This window comes from Cottoperca gobio, chromosome 17 (genome assembly GCF_900634415.1).
Source record: "Cottoperca gobio chromosome 17, fCotGob3.1, whole genome shotgun sequence".
NCBI classification, from domain to species: Eukaryota; Metazoa; Chordata; class Actinopteri; order Perciformes; family Bovichtidae; genus Cottoperca; species Cottoperca gobio.
The window spans coordinates 15,208,557-15,230,118 of record NC_041371.1 but is presented as its reverse complement, the minus strand read 5'-3'; the positions used below and the strand labels follow the sequence as shown (position 1 = coordinate 15,230,118).

The 21,562-nt window shown below is 40.7% G+C and overlaps 1 protein-coding gene across 13 annotated transcripts in view; it reads left to right on the top strand.

Moving 5' to 3' along the window:
- The window catches only part of pde4ca (phosphodiesterase 4C, cAMP-specific a), a 49,802-nt gene extending 28,293 nt beyond the window's left edge, over positions 1-21,509 (top strand). For 6 of the 13 annotated variants that reach the window (XM_029453113.1, XM_029453107.1, XM_029453112.1 and 3 more), the window contains 15 exons: positions 9,043-9,234; positions 10,169-10,213; positions 10,844-10,880; positions 11,592-11,665; positions 11,790-11,845; positions 12,482-12,594; positions 15,261-15,354; positions 15,489-15,661; positions 15,776-15,874; positions 15,999-16,163; positions 16,431-16,530; positions 16,770-16,924; positions 17,015-17,137; positions 17,711-17,893; positions 18,053-21,509. In XM_029453113.1, the coding sequence (XP_029308973.1) occupies positions 9,043-9,234; positions 10,169-10,213; positions 10,844-10,880; positions 11,592-11,665; positions 11,790-11,845; positions 12,482-12,594; positions 15,261-15,354; positions 15,489-15,661; positions 15,776-15,874; positions 15,999-16,163; positions 16,431-16,530; positions 16,770-16,924; positions 17,015-17,137; positions 17,711-17,893; positions 18,053-18,559 (2,116 nt within the window). In that variant the 3' untranslated portion in view covers positions 18,560-21,509. Of the gene's footprint in view, positions 1-9,042; positions 9,235-10,168; positions 10,214-10,843; positions 10,881-11,591; positions 11,666-11,789; positions 11,846-12,481; positions 12,595-12,631; positions 14,559-15,260; positions 15,355-15,488; positions 15,662-15,775; positions 15,875-15,998; positions 16,164-16,430; positions 16,531-16,769; positions 16,925-17,014; positions 17,138-17,710; positions 17,894-18,052 lie in introns of those variants that run through there. The other 7 variants (XM_029453109.1, XM_029453116.1, XM_029453110.1 and 4 more) reach the window with 5 other exon arrangements.
- The last annotated feature ends 53 nt before the right edge of the window (positions 21,510-21,562 follow it).

Here is a 21,562-nt window from a genome sequence, read left to right as displayed (position 1 = left end):
CATTTGCCCATATGCTGTACCATGTATGCTCTGTTTGCTCTCATACTTTCACCAGTGGCAATGCTTACATTTTATGCTAATTATTGTATCTATCCTTAATTACTTTTAGAACAAAGAACCATTTCAATATCGTCTGACTTCAAGCTTCTAATTCTACCAGGTTCATTCATTGCTGACGTGACAAAGCCGCATATTGGGTGCATATAAGGGTTCAGCACGTTTAAGTAATATCATCATAACACATTTATTTCTCTTTTCCACATGATCTCTGAAGTTTCTCTGTGGTCTCATCTCACCTCAGGAACCTTTACCATTAATACCTCACGCTGATCATGTTACGACACTTATAGACCAAATTCTGAACTTTCTGAACCTTTTCTCTCTCCTCACTTCCTCTCTTCAAACCCACCACTTGTGTTCATAACCCTCCAATTCTTCTCCTCTCTTTCTCTGTTTTCCTTGCTGCGCTATACGATCCTGGAGGATAATAGTCCTCGGTGTGTTTGTGTCAATGTGTGTGTACGTAGGTAGACGACACTCTTATGACTCACTGTAAATCTCTTCTGCTCTCCAACTCACTCAGGTTTATAAACCAAAGCCACTGCCAGTGCTGCTAACACCACTCTGTAGTCCTTTACGCAATCTCATACTGCAATCACTGAGGGAAAGACAAACAACACTTTTTTAACCTGAGGAATGTGTTAGCAGTGGAAGATCGGTTATCCAATCCTAATTTCATAGGCACAGGCACAAAAAACACAATCATTTCTCAACTATTTGACTGCACTCGTTGGAATTTTTTACAGCTAATAAAATCTCATCCAACTTCAAACTGAACTGATTTTTAGGAAAGATAGAAAAAATACTGCTGTCAACTTTATTACTTAAAATGGAGACATCGGTCTGTCCTCTTGTTTTCTGCACACCTCCCTGTACATGACACTGGATCAAACATGCAACAAATTGTATGAAATTGATAGATGATTGATAGAGAGACTGTCCTCAGCAGGTACTTCACTGTTAAGTGAACCAGAGCTCACATCCACCAATGCAGGCGTCATGACGGCATTGTGTTTTTTTCCAAAGCAAAGATCTGAAGAAGAGGGTCGGTCTCTGAGATTACAGGCGTCAGAGAGGGCACACAGAGTACAGACACAGACACGCATACTCACTAGTTCTGTCTTTATTTTTCTGTCTGTCTCTTGCTTTCAGCTGTTCTGAGTTCATAGCAAGATAAACTGTTTGGATTTAACAGTGGACAGATTCAAGTAGAGTAAGACAGTGTTCTTTACCATATTTAATACACACATACTTACACACCGTATTTTCTTCAATGATAGAATATTTTCTCCTGATTTATTAAACAAACCATCTCTTACTTCAAAACATCAACAGGAGAACCAATGTGGTCTTTCTCACATCACTGGCTCTAAACAAACAGTATGTCTCCAAACTCGGACGTGTCTTAGTAAAAAGGTCACAAAGTGATTCTGTGTTCCCGCCTTTCTCAAGTCATTTTTCACCACCTGATTCTGAACAATGCACATACATAGATACCGCAGTTGCATAATGTTTATACTTAAAAGATGATTACATTGCTCTATTTTATTGGGTGTGAAATGATACAATGCCTGAGAGGTTATTGTTTGTGTTGCTATTCACAAGTACTTTCTGAAATAATAGCAGCTAAACTTTTTAATTCAGTGTTACTTTGCTTTGAGGGGGGGGGGGGGGGGTGTACAGGATATATGCAGCATGTAGTCGTTTCCCTCATGTTTTTTTAACAAAGGGGATTAGTTAGTAACGAAGACGACGGCACAAACAGGGCGGGCTGGGAGCCAGATCGAATGTTTTCCTGCATGCTATTCTCAACAAGAAAGTGAATAAGAGTATTTCCCCAAAATGTCAAACTACACTTCTACTATTCTTAATACTTAAGAATGAAGGTTCAGATGAAAGGATATTCAATAGATACAGCCACAATGTAATGAAATGAATGTAATCAGATATTGATAGTAAAATCATGGCCAAGAACCAACAAGCTAAGTCAAATATTTTGGTATTAAATGTCGGTATACTATTTGCATAAAAACACACAACCTCCACCAGGTTGCTGCATTGGCCCAATAAACAAACAGGGTGGTTCTCCCTCTGTGTGAGGGCGTGATATACATAGAAAATGTCACTGTTCATTTGAAATTGCTCCCAGACCAGTTTTAAGGTCTGCCTCTCTGATGTGGCCAGGTTTACCACCTCTGTGCTTCACTTTGTTCTGTGTTTTGAGCTTCAGGGTGTGAACTTTGCTGTCGTCTTGTTAAAGCAATCCTAATCCTTGTTTACTCCAGAATATCGTTTTGGTGTCAGATCCCGTGCAGCCTAGACTATAATGCTTAAACATCACAGGGAATATAAATGTTACACTTTTGTTGCATTTTTGTAAGGGAATATAATACTCTCAAGCGTCACTCGATGAGATCTGTGTTACGTGTAATAATTTCCTTCTTTTAATGTCTTTTGAATAAATGGCTGAACCGGTCCTGCAAGTCGGCTCTGGTGTAATAAACTCTACGCCTGGCTGTGTCACGGCAAAGGCCTGGGAGTGATGAATGAAGGTTCAGATGACAGCTTGCCCTGGTTTACAGGCCTATCTCCTCTCTCCCTCTCTCTCTCTCGCTCTGCCCCAGTAGCTCCTGTATTTTAATGCTCCCCAGATGGGATTGACGTTGCCGTGACAGGCGGTGACGCAGGCGGGGTGTCGAGTATCAGGGCCACTGACAGTTTACCATCAATCACACTTCTTACCAGCCAGCCACTTAAATAACAAACGCTGTAACACACCTCTCTTTACACTTTTTATTTTGCGCTTTATGATGCCCAGGAATGTTGGCTCCAGTATGGTCTTTAGACTACAGAAAGTAATCAAGTGTGTGTGTGTGTGTGTGTGTGTGTGTGTGTGTGTGTGTGTGTGTGTGTGTGTGTGTGCGTGCGTGCGTGCATGCGTGCGTGTGCGCGTCCACGTGTGCGTGCGTCTGTGGCCGCCTTTGGGGCAGGTGTGAGCCCCATGTGCGAATGCAGATGCCAAATCAGGATGGACCTATTTAACCATATACAGTCTCAAAGGAGTGGCATGTGTTTTAGATTGCTTGTTATTTTTTATGATAGCTATCTTCTTCATCCTCTCTGCATATAAACATCTAGTTATTCAAGTTTTTCATTTGCACATGAGAGTTTCTTCTGAAGCATTCATAACATTGAAACACAGTTCTATGCATTAATAATAATAATAATAATAATAATAATAATAATAATAATAATAATAATAATAATAATAATAATAATAATAATAATAATAAGCTTTAGTTGTATAGCACCTTTCATACAAGAATTGCAGCCCAAAGTGCTTCACATCAAAAACTTAGTACAAGATTATACAAAGCATTTACAGTACAATAATCACAGTGTTGATTTAAATTAGTGTGAAGTAGCATTAAACATAGTATAAAATAGCAGAATTAAAATAGTATAAAATAACATTGGAGATCATGCCTAGTTTCCGTATCTGTGCCGTACTTAACGACCCTCCTGAAACCACATTCATCACACCATTCTTGTAAATGTTTTAAACTGTCAGAGCCATATTTTGAAAGCATGAGATCAACAATGCGCCCCTGTGGCCTTTCAACTGGTTTACTCCCTTTGCTACACATTCTTGGTCGTCTTAAATCTATCAGTTAAAGACAGTTTTTCTCCAATACACATTTATCAGAGAAACTTCCTCTTGTTCCCGTGGTAACACAGTCTATTTGATCTCAGGTTTTTCAAAAATACACACTCTGAAATTTATCGAAGTTACCTTCAATGTTAAACCAGTTATAGCAAAAATTAACAGAACAGAATGAAATCATTTAAATTAGTTTAAAGTGGCATAGAGTAGCAGCATTAAAAAAAAATGACCATTAAAAGGCTAAAGTGAAGAGATATAAAATATCACCATTAAGTAAAGAGATATGTTTTTAGCTTACTGTTGAAGATACTGAGAGAGCTTGCCTCCCTAATGTCTGCAGGTAAAGTGTTCCATAGCTTTGGTGCATAATTGATAAATGCTGCATCCCCAATTTTCTTTTGGATGTTTCTGGGAACATTTAATAAGCCAGTAGTGGATGATCGTAATGTTCTTGGAGGCACATAGTTGATTACAGAGTTGGCAGTGTAACTTGGTGCGGTTCCATTGAACATCAATTTGATTATGTTATTTGGAATCTTGAATACATTTTCCCCCATGTGACATGTTTGAAATGTTTGCCCCCCCCTGAAAAACAGTTTGAAACCCAGAGATATTCAGTTTAATATCAAATAAGACAAAGACATCTTCACATTTGAGAGGCTGGAGCTATTTCTGACTTTTTTGTTTTGACAGATGATCGGTTATCAAAACTATTGCTGATACATTCTTTGTCAATCCACTGATCAGTTATTTCACTCTTTCTGATCTACAGTATATTTCAACAGTTGACATGTTCAGATTGGACAGCTGCAATCTCACCAGAGCCCAGTAGAGGGACCCTGTCCTCAGAGTGACTTATTAGATTCATTTCATTCTCCAGACAGCACCTACTACACATCAGCCATCTCTCACCAACAAGTGTATCTGGTATAGTGTTAAACAACATCCTTCCACTCAACAGGAATATAAAAAATATTTAAAAGAAAGAACTGTTCTTTTTTATTTGTATCACTTGTGGCTGAAGCTGAGAAAGGCAGAGGACAGAAGAGGGGGGTGCGGCTGGCGGACATGTGAAAGACACAAAGACAATAGAGTCGTATATGAAGACCAGCCATCCAGACAGCCGCGGTGCCTCTGTGGGAGCTTCCTGTCCGGACGACGTGCACGCTTAGACTGAACGCTGACCTCTGATCCCTTGAAAACACAAAATGCCTCAGTTGACATATTTAGTGTGCATATTTAAAAGTGTATGCTTAAAGACCGTACACAATGGAAGTTTTTTTGGTTTCACATTTAGAGCACATTTGCTCTATCAACATACCCTACATTAAAACATATAAACCTGCTAAGTTTTTATCAGCATGACTGTAATATATACAATACAATAGTAGAATATGAATTCCATCTTTAGAAAACCGTTTCCTCCCATCCCTCGGGTACATACACCAACACAAAAATCACACAAAACTTGAATCAACACCTCTCTGAGAGAGTCCCATAAAAACTGACACAATTAATCTTCACATGCTGTAAATAGTATGTGTTTTAAAATCATTCTTTTAGTTTAGTTTGGATCCCCATTTGTTGTTACCTTGGCAACAACTACTCATGTTCATGCTGCTGTGTATGTTTTTCTTAATTCATAGAAACCTAAGGGAGATCATTGTGGTTGTACTATTGGGAATCATGCGTGTGCAAAGATATAACATTATTGTGTCTGTGTTTAAGTAAGAGCTATCACGAGTCACGACTCTGTGCTCACTCCCCTGAGAACGACGATAAAACTGGAAGTGAAATAGCAGCGAGGGAAAGACGTGGGCGATATTTAGATCTGTGATCTAATTTTAGCTCGGCATCGGCTTCAAATAGAAACTTCACCATAAATATTCATGAATGGAGGAGAAAAATCCGCTGCTCTGTGATGCACAGGGAAAAGAGAGGGAAGGGGATGCCTCTGTATCCTACCTGACACTCTAATTTTAGCTGTGTTGCTGTCTCTATTGGTCTATTCCCCATGTGAGGGGAGGCTAAATTTAGCTGCAAAGAGGCAGAAACGTCACGCAGAAACAAAAATAGAAACAAGTTTATGGTCAGAGCACACAGGAGCAGCCAGGGTTGCAGCATCATTAGCGAGGACAGAACAAGATAGATGGAGACAACAGGATGAAGAGTAAAGTAGTGGGTGTAGCTCCAAGCTACATGTGTGCTTATAATAACTGGATGGTGTGTGTGTGTGTGTGCTTACAGATCAGAACTATACACATTATAGGTGTGTAAGGTGGCTCATTGCACTGCCGTAACACATCACATAATTTACACATGTAAAACAGGCTTAATTCCTCACATCACATATGACACACTCACACGGGGAAATACACATGTGCAGGCATGCACCCTACCAGCTCGAGCCACACTGGCCCAGTGCACAGTTAAGACCAAAAAGCACTCATGTGCGTGTCTCAGGACAGGCTGTACTCTCAAACTTTTATTTACTCTTTCTCTCTCTTTGCCCTATTTTACCCCTCACTCTGCGGTCTCCCCTCCCTTCCTCTGACTCTTCTCCTTGGCTATGTATAGTGCAGTCAGTGAGTCTGCATCTGTCACATGAATGGAGGGATGGGGGCTTCTGTTCACTGTTACGTAACGGCCAGTAAGACACCAACGTCTTGTCCTCATGCAGCATCCCAGGAGGGTAGCACAGTGGGGAGGGGCACTGGAGGATGGAGTGCAAAGAGGATTGAATGGGATGTTTGCATGCTTCAGTTGGAGCAGACTTACTATTAGATATATAGATATCAAATATTAATGCTGTTAAAGCTGTAATTAACAACTATTTGATGGATCGGCACAATCTTTTATACAGACATTCATAGTCCCCAGATGATGAATCCTACTGACTTTGGTGATTGCATAATGTTTAATCTAGCCCCACCATGAGGCTGACATTTGTGGTTTTGAGTCAAATATCTCGGAAACCTTTGGATGGATTGCCATGACATTTGGTGCAGACATTCACTTCCCTCCCGGGATGAATTGTAATGATTTTGGCGATCCTTTAACTTATATTAATAATTGCAAAGATAATGACATTTCCATCATTAGTGCACTTTGTGTTCAGCGCTAATTAGCAAATGTTAAACATGCTAACATGTTAAACTAAAATGATGAACATGGTTTTGTTTTTATTCTGTTGCTTAGTGTTAATCAAAGGAATACAGCTACAGTGTAGTTAGTGCTGTGTTATTCAGTACTCTGTCCAGGAATTTGTGATGTACTGGGGTATGTGAAGATTTTTTGGTGTTGTGTTTCATTATTTCTCACACTTATCATCAACAGACATCTCCAGCTAATACTCCCGCAGCCATAATTCCGTTTTTTTGTTTGCCTTGGATTTCAGGGACTTTTATTTTTGAATATCGTTTCCACTGCTGTATTTATATTAAAAAGATCGAATGTGTTTCTTACCGTCTTGCCCGTCCAAAATCCTCCACGTTCTGCTAATGGTTGTTTTGCTAAAGCGTGGATTTCTACTCTGGAGTTCCTCAGACTGTTTAGAAAAGGAGACGTGTTGCCAAACGGAGCTGCAGGTTGACGGAGTCTCTCTGGGTTCCCATGTCAGCAGAAGGGCTGTGGGAAAATAGAGATGTGGATCAAGGCAGAAACGTGCCCAGACTGCGGAAAGAGGCCTTGGCGTGCCTTTATTTGGTGTTTTTCTCTGTAGTCAGATCAAGTTTGATCAGGAGGAACTCCTCCTCACCTGAAAGCAGGGCTATATTTAGACTTGCACTCATTTGAACCCGCGTCAATACTCTGATGCTAATTTTATACCAGCTGTTCACACACAGTCCTTTACCACATGCAGACCCCTCTGGATGTTCACACACACACACACACACACACTCACACACACACACACACACACACACACACACACACACACACACACACACACACACACACACACACACAGCAGATAATTGCGTAAGTATTCTTTCATGCTACAAAAAATATATTCTTCCGTGCTTGCGTCTGGAAAACTCCCCAAATTTGGGGGGTTTTAGGAAGACATTCAATCCATAACGTGATGTGCACTTCATTCAGGTGTGAAGCCTGCATGACATTAGCCATGCAGGCTTCACACCTGAATGAAGTGCACATCATGTGGTCCATGTCGGCTGTTTTCAGGCCCACTTTTCATTACAAGTAAATACAGACAGGCTGGCTGGAAATGTGTCTTTCTTGATTTGCTTAAAACCTCCAGAAGCAGCAGATGTAGAAATGTTTGCTGTCATCTTTGTATCTCATCGGCTTGATGTGAGTAGCTTTGTGGGTCAGTTTTAATGGTTGGCTCGGCTGCACCAGGGAAATCATCGATTGGCAGCCATCAGAATTAAATTCTGTCTGTGGCGCTCCACATCCCCTCATTGTGGTTCCTTTTTTAGACAGATTTAAATGCGGTGCTGATTTTAGTCTACTTTGTGGGACATATCAGTGTGTTAACTGCCCTCCCACATAGTTCTCACAGTCAAATCTTTTGTACCACTCTCCTAAATTTGTCATTGTTAGCTCTTATTTTAGCCTTATGGTTCACATTTCCATCTAAATTACACAATTTCCTGTTTAAGAGATAAAAATGGCTGAATGCTGTTAACAAGTGATAAAAGCTTGTGATATTTTTAGATTTAGAGTATTGTATATTGTATTTCTCCCTTTCATTGTTACTGGAGCAGCACCAGTTGCTCTTGACTGGAGTAGACCGGACAGTCTGTGGCCAGAAGCGTAACATTTTCATCACCAAATGAAATCCGTAATCTATGAATCAGTCCTCATTGATCCATGTATTTGTCTCACTATCACATCCACATTGCCTGCTGCACTCACTAAAACTAATTTGTTTAATAGGACTCTCCAGTGGCAGCTGGAATTTCAACAGTCTATTAGTATTCCAGTTGTTCCTACGTGATGATGTTACAAACCACGACAAGAGGATGAGCTGTATTTGTTACAGATACGTCCAGAAACAGATTAATTCAGTACAGCATGCTTCCTGGTGAAGACATTCTGTGTTATATACAATATGTTCAAGCTAGTGGTAAGAGAGCTTTTGAAAGATTAATATCTTGATAGGAAACCAATCACTTGCTGATGGTGTAACAATGCCTAATCCCCTAAACCAAGAAGTGGGTGTCCAGGAAGGATGCATGGATTATTCTTCTTTCATTTCCTTTCCATGCCAAGGAATGAGCTGCATGTTTGTGTGTTTATCTATAAAATGTGTTTCAAGTCATCTAATCTCTCTCTCTCTTTTGTTGTTATAGTTTTGATGTGGAGAATGGATTGTCTGTGGGGCGCAGCCCCCTGGACCCCCAGGCCAGCCCTAGCTCTGGTTTGGTCTTACAGGCCAACTTTCCTCACAGTCAGCGGCGGGAATCCTTCCTCTACCGCTCCGACTCTGACTTTGACCTTTCACCCAAAGGTCCTTCCAGAAACTCCTCCACTGCCAGTGACCTGTAAGTTAATTTCAGCTGTTCTACATGTCGATACTGTTGATATGGCACCTCTTGTTGAACGAGAGACACTCTACTACACAACATGATTTATATTTGTTGTGATTGTAAGCTAAATGTGTTTTCCTTAATTTATCCCCCTCAGAACAGTCCACTGTCTCTGAAAAGTTTCATGCCGTGTACTTATTTTGTCATGTAGTGTTTTGTGTATACTTGAATACACAAAATTAAAGACATGCTTTCCACAACTTAGACTGCCGTTTTATAATGCCCACTAAAATCATGTTTTATTGCCTGAATAAACCTCTGTGATGCTCTGATAAAATATAAAATAGATATCTCACTACGCAGAAGTGAAGTCTTTCAGCCTCAATCTCAATACCAACAATGTTCTGCATGCTGTGCTTTAGGTCACATACAACATGAAGGAATATATTGTATGTATTCAGTCTTTACTTTATACAGTATATCCACGAGTGTAGCATGATAATTTGGTCCTAATGCTAGGATAACCAGTGTAAGATTACATTCATGTTTGTATTCTGTTAAATGCCCTTTAACAAAAAAGAAGACTTCTTTAAATGTTTCTCTCTTCTCGTCTGTCTTCCTTGTGCTGAGAGGTTTCCACATTGGAAGATTCAATTTCGATTTCTTGTTCCATTCTTTCAGTTTTACTAGGGCAGTATTAAAACATGATGTGCCTTGAGTGTGTCTAAAAAACCCAAAGACCTTCAGCCCAACATTAGTAAATCCAGCTGTTTTCCCATTACAAATGTAAGGAAGAAATAGACCTGTCGTTTCTATTTTTTGCCTTTTGTGTTTACAATATGTCCCTAAAACCATCCCCCACACAGTTCATAATGTCTCAACACCTTTAAGTCTGTAAAGTAAGCAGTCGCAGGTGTCCTCATCGATTCTCACCTATCTGTTTTTGAAGGGAAGAAAGCTTGAAGCACTGGGAAGTCAACTGGTTGTCATCTCGGTGAGAAGAACACGATAAAAATAAAAAATAAGATAAAAACACTGACTCTGTCCCCTTGAAGCTCTCTCCTACATTCCCTCTAGATGGCTTCTCACCTCCCTCCTGACAACCATGACTAAATATTAAACACTTCACCTGTAATCCCTATCAGCCCCCCCCCCCCCCCCCCCCAAACACCCAGTTCTCTTTTGTTAGTTTTTGCATGTGCCACTTAATCAGAGACAACAAAGTCTGTGTTTTTATTTGCTTGTGAGTATTTACCAGTTCATACTTATATCACCCACCCTTCCACCTACCACAATCTGTTTCCTCACCAACCTTACTATACACCGTGCATGACATATTTTTTTGGCATTATTACATTTGAACAGAATGATGACAAAGGGAGTGATGAATGAGGATATCTAAGTAAGTGGATATGAATTCTCTGGTTGCACAGAGAACCTACTTTTTTTTTGATAAACAAGAAGTGAAACCAGGTGCAGTTTGGTTTCTATTTATTTAATCTTAACAAAGTTGTTAGGCCTTTTTTATCTGACACAGATAATAAAAGATCTTATAGATTATAGATTGGTCCTGTAGTCAGTGTTTCATGCCTTTTCCTCCTGTGTATTCTATTCTGTATTGCAGACATACAGAAGACATGATTGTCACACCATTTGCACAGGTGAGTCCATCCAACCTTTTGGAAGCAATTTTCCTTTTTGTGCTATTTGAAAATGTTGCCAGATGGTCAAATAAAAATAAAATCACTTGTTAGCTAAAGACAGCTGGTCTTTAAAAAAAAAAACTAAAGAAAAGTCCAGATGGTATCAAGACTGGGCTTCACTGCCTCATCGGAACAGCCCCTCAGCATTATGTTGGCCCTGCGACAGGATCAGGCATCCCGCTGGCGTTGCCTGCCTCTTGCGTGGGATGTGCGTCACACTTGTGCTCACTTTACACCTTGAAAGAAGCGCTGAATGCCAATACTTCTGGACCATGCTGTTTAAATTTGCATGCAGGCTGATAAGGGCTGCTACATGGGTCAGGCCTGGAAAACGGATACTCTGTGTGTTGACTCAGTGTTTGGCTACAAATGGAGTGACATACATGACATAGAGGGATATCAGTGATGCCATCAAAACATCAGGAATGGAGAGGGGAATGCCTCTACATAGTATACTTCAGTCGCAGTGTCTGGTTTTAAAGGCTCGTCAGAGATTCACATTAAGAAGCTTCTAGATGTAGTTCAAGATGAATTAATTGGAGGCATGTGCAAGTATTTAAGGCTATGAATGAAGTGACATCTGTGGTTTCATTATACCACAAAAGTTATGTATGTCTCATAATGATAACGATGATATTGTACATTCAATCTCTTGTTCCTATCTTATAGGTCCTCGCCAGCCTGAGGACAGTCCGAAGTAACTTTGCTGTCATAACCGGCCAGCAAGATCGCACAGCCAGCAAGTAGGTTTTTAGAAATCTGATGAAAATTAATCTTCTAGCGACCTCACCGTCACACCTGACAAATATAATCATGCTGTAGTTACTGTATGACTTTCGTTCGCTGACTTTGGATGGTTTCTGTCAGCAGGACACGATCCTCAGGCAACAATCCACCATCCATGTGCAAGACCAGCCTCGCAGGTCGGTACTGGTGTCAGACTGGGCTAATTACTAATCAATATCCCATTATCAACACTGACCCTGGTCAGAAAGATGACAAAGACATTATCATGATTACATTTGTGAATTCTAAAATCTGGGTGACTGGTAACACGTCACAGTGATGAATTAGTAAATGAATGTCATTCTCAAATACATAAAATCCAGCGGTGGGAGGTGGGGGGGGGGGGGGGGGTTGATTCAGATTATTTATGTAAATTACAGCATCATTGCCACAATGTAAGAATACTCCTTTAAAATCGTGCATTGAGAAAAATGTCTCTCAAGTTAAAATATTATCAGTAGAATATACCAGTCATTTTAATAATCATTTTAATAAATGTAATAAAATAAGTATCTGTAAATGTGGTGGAATAGAAGTATAAAGTAGCACTTAAATACATAATCAAGTAAACTACCTCAAATGTGTACTTAATAAATGTATACATTACAGTTACATTCCACCACTGATGAAATCTAACATTTATTCGGTCTTCTCAAACAACAAGAAAAGGTTTATAGCTCATTTTAAGTTCCAGTATAATAATCTTTTTGAAATTTGAAAAGTATGTGAATGCCTTCTAAGAGTTGTATCCTTCCCATAATGCCTTGCTACAGAGGAGCCTCACCAGCAGCTGGCCATAGAGACTCTAGATGAGCTGGACTGGTGTCTGGAACAACTAGAGACACTGAAAACTCGACACTCTGTCAGCGAGATGGCTTCCAACAAGGTACTTCAACATAATACACTAACTCACATTACCAACAGCCTCAGAGTAATATACTGAACATTCACACCTGTCACAGCATAAAACACTGTTCAGGGTAATATTTAATAGTGTACGGTTGCAGTGCAGCACACTGTGATTCACCCCCCTGAAGGATTTTATGTCTGTCTATCTTGTTGCCATTTTTAAAGTAATCTGACACTCCATGAACACGATATCAAGATCGAACCTAGTGCATTTCTTAAGAATACAATTCTAATATTTTAATGCTAATCACATTTACAAAGTTATTACAATCACCGCATCATTTAACCAAATATCTATATCTATAAATATCAAGCCATTCTTTCCACCACTGTTGTCCTCTGCTTCAGATGAGACCTTAATGACTCAACAATCAAATTAAATACATTGAATTTGAGATTTAAAAAAATAAAAAAAGAACGGATAATAAAAGCAATACCTAAGAAGGGTTAATAATTTTCATCAGTTTTTCATTAATGGATGACAATCTTCTGCAGCCCAAATTAGAGTGGGCTCCAAGTCCAACACTAAGCCTGTGGATTGTGTGTGATGTACTGCAAGTGCAGTTAGCCTTCCCTGATCCATAAACAAATCTGAAAGCTCACTTATACAGAGAATCCATCATGAAAATATGAATAGAATCTCCCATCCGCTGACGGGGCGTGTTCCATGAATGAGTGGGATGGTTTCATGCATGCAAATAGAGACTAGACACACAGACAAGCCCTTCCCCCCACTCATGTGCAGCAAAAATGTGAATGAGGTAGTGGGAGCTGGAGATGAAACGGCATCCCCACATCCGCTCTTTCTCTCCTCCTCTCCTCAGAATGAAACCCGGCGCTAGTGTGATTCTACTATTAGACACTAAAACACACATACACTTCCCATTGTATACATGTACATTGCCAGCCTTGCCTTACACCACATACATTGCCTGGATGCAAATACTATTACACACGCTACACGCACAACTGATTTGGTAGTAAACATAAAAGCGAAGAAACTGTGACTTCCTGTCACTGACTGTCATAACAAAACAAAAGTATCTTGTAATATTTCATCTTTAAAACATGGTTAATCATCTAATAAACAGTTGGGTTCCCCAAGTTAAGAAGACTAATTGCACCAGGTATATTCTATAATCAGCTTGTGCTTATTTTCACACATCAAAGTATCATTTTAATTATGCTAAGGCCTGTTTTGAGTGTATTTCTGTGCCAAAATAATTTGTTATCTTCTGTTCATGATCATATTCATGGTCGATGTACTCGCATTTTTGTGGTATGTGGTGTATGTTTTTTAATTTTTGGCTACATGAATGAAATCCCCCCCCCCTCCATCCATTCAAATCTTTACCTTCATATCTTCTTTAAACTTGGTGCACATGGTGTGTCTCACAACCTCTGCCTCCGTCACACTCAGCCCTGCCTTCTGTGTACATCTCCCCACCAATGACAGCCCTCTGTCTCTCTCGACCTCTGCTGCAGCAGGCGCCTGATTGGCTGCTATTCTTAGGCATTTTTGAAAGGAGGCGGGGATTAGAGTACCTCGTTCTCCCTCTGTTTACACACATAGGGAATCAGGCAGTAACTGAGTAAATGAGGGAGTCAGGGGGAGCGAGGGAGAGTGGCTTCTCTGCCTTGCATCCTCGCATCCCACAGCATTCCTGCAGCTATGCTTCCACTCTCTTGTTCTTCCATGGACCTCTGAACAGTTTTTTTATTTCCATCTGTTCAGCTCGAACTGATCAAAGCTTCTAACCAGTGGACTGTCTGCTCGCTTTGGATTTTGCTCAGGCAAGCAGTATAGGAGCACAAAGTGTCCCTGTACTGGAAGACGACCAGAAAGCTCAGCTCTTACTCAGTTTTATTTTTGCTTCCATGCTTGACTTTGCGCTGAAATGCCAGAGTTATTTCATCACCGTGTCGTGGATGTTCATTCAGGTAAGAAGAGGAGAGGGGAGAAGTGGGCGGGAGGGGATGAGACTGCTTGAAGGCTCACATGTTGCTCGTTCTGTGAAGAAGTGAACAACTGGTGGTTGAAATGTGACTCGTCTTTTAGATTTGTAGACTTTTCATTTGATAAACACAAACCACATGCATGCGTGTGTTTGGTTGCAGCAGGCTACTACTAGTAAAATCAGCTATTCAGTTTTCTGTGTCCAATCATTAGTGTCTGCACTGTATGACGTGAGACGCACACAAACACATGCGAAAGATTCAAAGAAAGAATCTAGGTGTTGTTCTTGTAGCTATTCTGGGTATGTTTATAGGTGATTAATGGTTGTCAGAGTGATCTCTAGTAATGAGTTCTAGTAAGTTAAGCATTATTCTAAGGGACAACTTTTGCCTTTTAAGCAAAAGTTGTGAATTCCTTTGTGGCATCACACATTAAACTTAGTCTGTCTAAAGCAATGAGACTACATACACCAAACCTAAAGGTAAAATGTCACAGGAACATAAACGACGAATATAAACCTCACAGCATTCAACAAGTTTACATTTCTAAAAGTGTTTCTTCTGTGTGTGTTCGTGTGTGTGTGTGTGTGTGTGTGTGTGTGTGTGTGTGTGTGTGTGTGTGTGTGTGTGTGTGTGTGTTTGTGTGTGTGTGTGTGTGTGTGTGTGTGTTTGTGTGTGTGTCCTTAGTTCAAGAGGATGCTGAACCGAGAGCTCACCCAGCTGTCAGAAACCAGCCGTTCAGGGAACCAGGTGTCTGAGTTCATCTCTAGCACCTTCCTCGGTAAAATACCTTCCCTGTGTATAACCTGCATGCTGTAGATAAAGATATGTATCCATGTGATGTTATTGTTAGTGTTGCTAATGTGATCCCTTAGACACTGCAGGGTTAATATTGTGTCTGTCTTTATCTGACAGAGAAGCAACATGACATGGACATCATGTCTCCCCCCGCCAAAGAGAAGGACAAGAAGAAGCGGCCCATGTCCCAGATCAGCGGTGTGAAGAAGGTCACCCACAGCCCCAGCCTCGCCCCCTCCACCATCCCTCGCTTTGGGGTCAGCTCCAGCCAGGAAGGACTCCTAGCCAAGGTACGAGGACAATACTTTGTTTTTATCTCAAATGATTCCACATTGTTTTTCAATATACTCTCCTTATACAGTATGTTGTAATGATATATATTTGCGCTTATTGTCCCCCGGCAGGAGATGGATGACATAAACAGATGGGGTATCGACATCTTCAAGGTCTCTGAGTATTCTGGGAATCGCCCGCTGACGGTCACCATGTACAGCATCTTCCAGGTAACACATCGTGACATACTGTACTTTCTCAACATTTGGTACAGTAAATGAATGAATGACCTCACATTTTAATAAGTGATTGAGCTTTCCTTGAAGGACTGTCCTTTCTCTCCTGCTGCTGTAGGAGCGTGAACTGCTGAAGTCCTTTAAGATTCCAGCGGACACTTTTATTACCTTCACGATGACTTTGGAGGATCATTACCATGCTGATGTGGCCTACCACAACAACATCCATGCTGCAGACGTGGTCCAGTCCACACATGTGCTACTGTCCACACCTGCACTGGAGGTAAACACCCTAATGCATCCAAGAGAAAGAGCTAGTTCACTCAACAAGTGAAAGTTTAAGTTTATCTTTACTTTGGGTTGCCACGGCATATCATTTATTTTTGGTTGTTTAGCATATTTTACACACACACAGACACACGGACACACACACACACACACACACACAGACACACACACACACACACACACACACAGACACACACACACACACAGACACACACACACACACACACTTATTGACAGTACCTTCCTTCTTGTCTTGTCCAAGGCTGTGTTTACTGATCTGGAGATCCTCGCCGCTCTGTTTGCAAGTGCCATCCATGATGTGGATCACCCTGGAGTTTCCAATCAGTTTCTCATCAACACCAGTGAGTTTGCATAGCTCCACAGGGATTTTGTGAACGTGCGAGGGTGCTGAGTGTATTTAACTCTATTGATATGGGGTGCCTGTATACACGTGTGTGTGTGTGTGTGTGTGTGTGTGTGTGTGTGTGTGTGTGTGTGTGTGTGTGTGTATACATGTACATGTACATAATTGTGTTTTTGCATACACTTGTTCACCTTTCAGGTGGTTTACAATGCTGTCTTTCTTTTTTCTTGCCTTCAGACTCAGAGCTGGCCCTGATGTACAATGACTCGTCGGTCCTGGAGAATCACCACCTGGCTGTTGGCTTCAAGCTTCTGCAGGAAGATAACTGTGACATCTTTCAGAACCTCAGCAAAAAGCAGAGACAGTCGCTGCGCAAAATGGTCATTGATATGGTAAGACACCTCGTTGAAAAGATATTACTGCTTCTGTTCAGGAATTGCCTGAAATGAAATTGTTTTTTAATATAATTTCTTAACCTACAGGTGCTGGCCACAGATATGTCTAAACACATGAACCTACTGGCAGACCTGAAAACCATGGTGGAGACCAAGAAAGTCACCAGTCTAGGAGTCCTACTCCTGGACAACTACTCAGACCGCATACAGGTAAGAACCATTTTGCCAATTATTCATGTTAGAGCTTTAATATTTGTATATTCGCTTTTATTGTCGCTTGTGGTGACACATTTTGTAGTTCCCTTGAGCATTACAAAGCATTTTAGAATCTTTCGGCTTATTATTTAGTTTTTTACCCTAATCAACCATGTTTCCAGCAGGCAGGTCTATTCAACACAAAAACACAAAAACCCATTGTGCAGTACCTATTTTGCATCAAACTGCACGCTAAGTTGCAACTGGCTGTGCTGCTAAAGAGCCAAATGTTTATCTCAGAAGTTGGTCCCAAACCCAAACCAAACTAAAAGAAGAGCCTACATCAATCAAAAACACTCCCAATCAATGCTAACGTTTCTCCGCGTCGGCTGTATGTCAAAATTTCAAACTGTGTGTGCTAACAATTCGCCACCATAAGGTGTTTACAGCTTTTTCTACTGTTCCCAAGTGACTAAAATCAATTAATGCCACTTCAAGATAAGTACCTCATAGTGTTTAAGATTGCTTCGGTATCAATACGTTTCAGTTCAAGGTGGAACTAAACAGTTTTTCTTTTTATCACCGCAGGTCCTTCAGAACATGGTGCACTGTGCAGACCTGAGCAACCCCACCAAGCCTCTCGAGCTGTACCGGCAGTGGACAGATCGCATCATGGTGGAGTTTTTCACCCAGGGGGACAGGGAGAGGGACAAGGGCATGGAGGTCAGCCCCATGTGTGACAAACACAACGCCTCAATAGAGAAGAACCAGGTACAGTATTGAAGCTGGAGTGCTTAAGTCATGAAATCTACTATACGTGGTCATTTTAAATGTACAAATAATGGCGAAAATTATACATAAAAGGACTCAAAGAAGAAAAAGAGAAATCTGTGTATTGATATATAATCACTTCTTGCCTCTCTCGTTCAGGTGGGATTCATTGATTACATTGTTCATCCTCTGTGGGAGACGTGGGCCGACCTCGTCCACCCTGATGCTCAGGAGATCCTGGACACACTGGAGGATAACAGAGAGTGGTACCAGAGCATGATCCCCCACAGCCCCTCACCCCACCCAGAGGGCCCGGAGGAGGGAGCCCTTTCCGGGGAAGCCTCATCGCTCGGTGGGGCCGGCGGCTCCATTTCGGCCGACAAGTTCCAGTTTGAGCTGACCTTGGAAGAGGAGGGAGAGTCTGATACCGAGAGTCTTCTCGAGGAAGAGGAGAGCTACAGCGGCAGTCGGGGACCTGAACTCTCCAGAAGTGATTCTGGCAGCGGATTGGATTCAGTATCTTCTACGACTCGCCTGGTCACCAAAAAGCTCACTACTGATACAGTCAGGACGTTTTCTTTAGACTCTGATAAAGATATGGCTGAAGAAAGAGAAACAGAGCAGGAAGGTGTCTCTGGGGTACCACGCTTCAGACTTGGCACATAGCACAGTCAAAAGTACTATTTCTTTTGACCTTTTATGTTTTTTTTCTTGATTTCGGTGCCTCCTCTGTCACTCCTTTTCTCCCACTCCAACCAAACACCACCACCTCTGGTTATGGCGGACAGGGTGACAGCAAGCCTCGGTTGAGGAGTGCGGGTGGGTGTGGGGGGTGTTAAGAAAGTCTGCAGTTTTACACAGCAGTCACTTGCACTGGAGAGAGACGGATAGACGTTCTAATAGAGGACTGGAAACCAAGTGTCTGAGCGGTTCTTTGTGTTCTGTGTCTTTCAGTCAGACATACTGTGGTTAAAGTTCTACAGAGACAGAGAAAAAACTTTTACCGACCAACCCAAGGTCTACTACAGAACTGTCTTCCTCTTATGTGAAGAAAGTGAGGAAGTGATGAACGAGTGATGAACAAGACATCTTGCCAAACTTGCAATTTACAGGGGCAATGCTGTTTTTCCTGCCTTTTTTGTTTTTAGTTTGTTCATTCTGTTGTCTTTTGTTAAGGTCCATTGAAGTACAGTAAAGGAAGATACAGTCAATAGCAGACTTCAAAGCAGTGTAAGCACAGTCATGGCAGAAAGGAGCTATGCATGATTTTAAGCAGGAAACTTTAAATGTAGCAGACATTTTGAGTGACTCTATCATTATTATTGTATACGTAGCACTCCTTTCAGCTTGCACAGCCCATTTAATTATGTTTAGCAAGTAGTAGTTTTGGAAGAATATGAGTATAAGGAAGTGGCTGGCAGTACATATTATTTTTGAGATTTTCAGTTGTTTCAGGATCACTATTTACATTTTTATAATTCTAAACTATGATATTGTCAGTGACTAAACTGAACCAGGGTCAGTGTAGTGTTATTCATTCAAGGAATTACATCCAAAGCTATGTGGGCTGTGCACATGGTGCCTCCCAGTGTTGACAAGTGGAACTGAAGTTCTGGAATTGGAGGCAAATGATTTGCATATATATGGAAGATACATTAATTTGAACTGTAGGACTACCCAAAATATCAGTTATGTTTCAGTTGTGTTGCTCTTTTTACTTTTTTCATTGGATTTCTTTTTTTAGTTCAAGTCACTAATCTTTTCATTATTAATATTTGGCACCAAGTTTTATCAGTTGTGTTCAGCTTGAGCCAAAACATGAACACATTGGAGGCTATTGACTGCGAAACAGTTTGTCAATGGATGTCAAGCAACCAGCAACTAAACGCTACTGTACAGCAACAGATGCATTAAGCTATCCATTCAAATCCATTGTCGTCACTACATAATGTGTCACACACAGCATCCAAGCACAGGGGTTGCAAAGAAGGACGGTAGCATCATTGTAACTGTAAAAAACAAAACAAAAAAAACACGGATGGATGTGACAGAATTTTTTTTCATCTTTTTTCTCTCATTGATCAATATTTTGCTCTTCACAGGGACATAGTCAATGACAAACAAGTGCCAAGCAAGCATGACACAACCCGTACTGTAATTTCCATTTTGCCACTGGCTACTTTCCATCAGTGACTGATAAAGTTGGTTGATTGTAGCACCCTGTGTGCCAATCTGACCCGAGTGTCTCTGTTCCTTTCTTCTTCTTTTTTTAACTGAAACTGATATTGTCTTAATACAGTGGGGGTTTTGTGTATGTGTGTGTGTGTGTGTGTGTGTGTGTGTGTGTGTGTGTGTGTGTGTGTGTGTGTGTGTGTGTGTGTGTGTGTGTGTGTGTGTGTGTGTGTGTGTGTGCGTGAATGACTGATTTTACTTTTTTAATGTATTTGCTAAGAAAAAACCAAAGCACTTTGTATGGTACTTTTACAGTTCTGCACTTCCAGTACAGTTGAACATGTATAGTGACTGTTTCACTGTTTTTCTGTTGGCAAATGGCCTGGTGGTTGAGTTGAATTGCACAGGCTGCACCACTACAACTCTTAAAGGTCGGATATCGGAGGGACTGAAGTCGGTTTTTTTGTTCTTTTTTATAATTGACTGTACAAAAAAAAGTGTTTTGTTGAAATGCATGACATTGGCTGCAGGATTTAAAGAAGAATATAGAGAACTTTCAAGCCTGTGGAGAAACTTGTTTTATGTTATTACCACGAAACAGAGTGGAACAGGTTTTGATGTGTGAACGTGCTGAAAGTTTTTTTGACGCCTTATTTTCAGATGTTTCATTTTTTTTCTTCTGGTCGTAGATGTGTTCACTGACATGCTGGAGTAAAACATGTGCAATCCTTTCTGTAGCCATAAACATCACCAAACAGACCAACACTCAAGGATGCCTTCAACACTAAGGACTATTTAACAACAGCTTAACCAGCACAACATGCGAAGAGTCAGTACTGTCTCTCTGCGTGTCACTAATTGTTTGATTTTGTACATTTTCCTCATAGTGTACAGTTTATTTATTATTTCGGTATTAACTGTCAGAAATGATGGAACGGTAGACTTTTTTTGAGGTTTAGTACTTATGTGTAGCTTCACGTGTGAGAAAGTCACACAGGACAGATTTCAAGTATTACTCAGTTATTTTCCCTCTCGTTACATTTAATTATGTCTGCAAATACCATTATACATAAGCAAAAATATTCACTTTCATGTTTTTCTTGGTATAAAAATAGTTTAGAGACAGATTCCTGTCTGAAATATCTCTCATCTCCTGTCTTCCTCTGTCTCCACTGAACTGATCAGATAACGTATTCATGAATGATCTTACAGTGAGTGTACTGATCTGAGACTTCTTTGATTCACAGTGAAGATAATATAGTCACACGGCCTCAAGTCATCCTAGATCGTTTTTTCTGTTCTTAGAGATTTTATGAATATGGGTCGTAAACTATGACTCTTCAGCTTTGACAATCCAAACTCTGCTGTTTAACTGCGGCTGTGTTAGCCCTCTCTCCAACTAGAACTGTATGCCTTGCCAATAAAGGAAAAACTCTTCACTCTTCAAAGTCTTGTTCTCTGCTTTTAAATACTACAACTTCTTGTTATTACATGTAA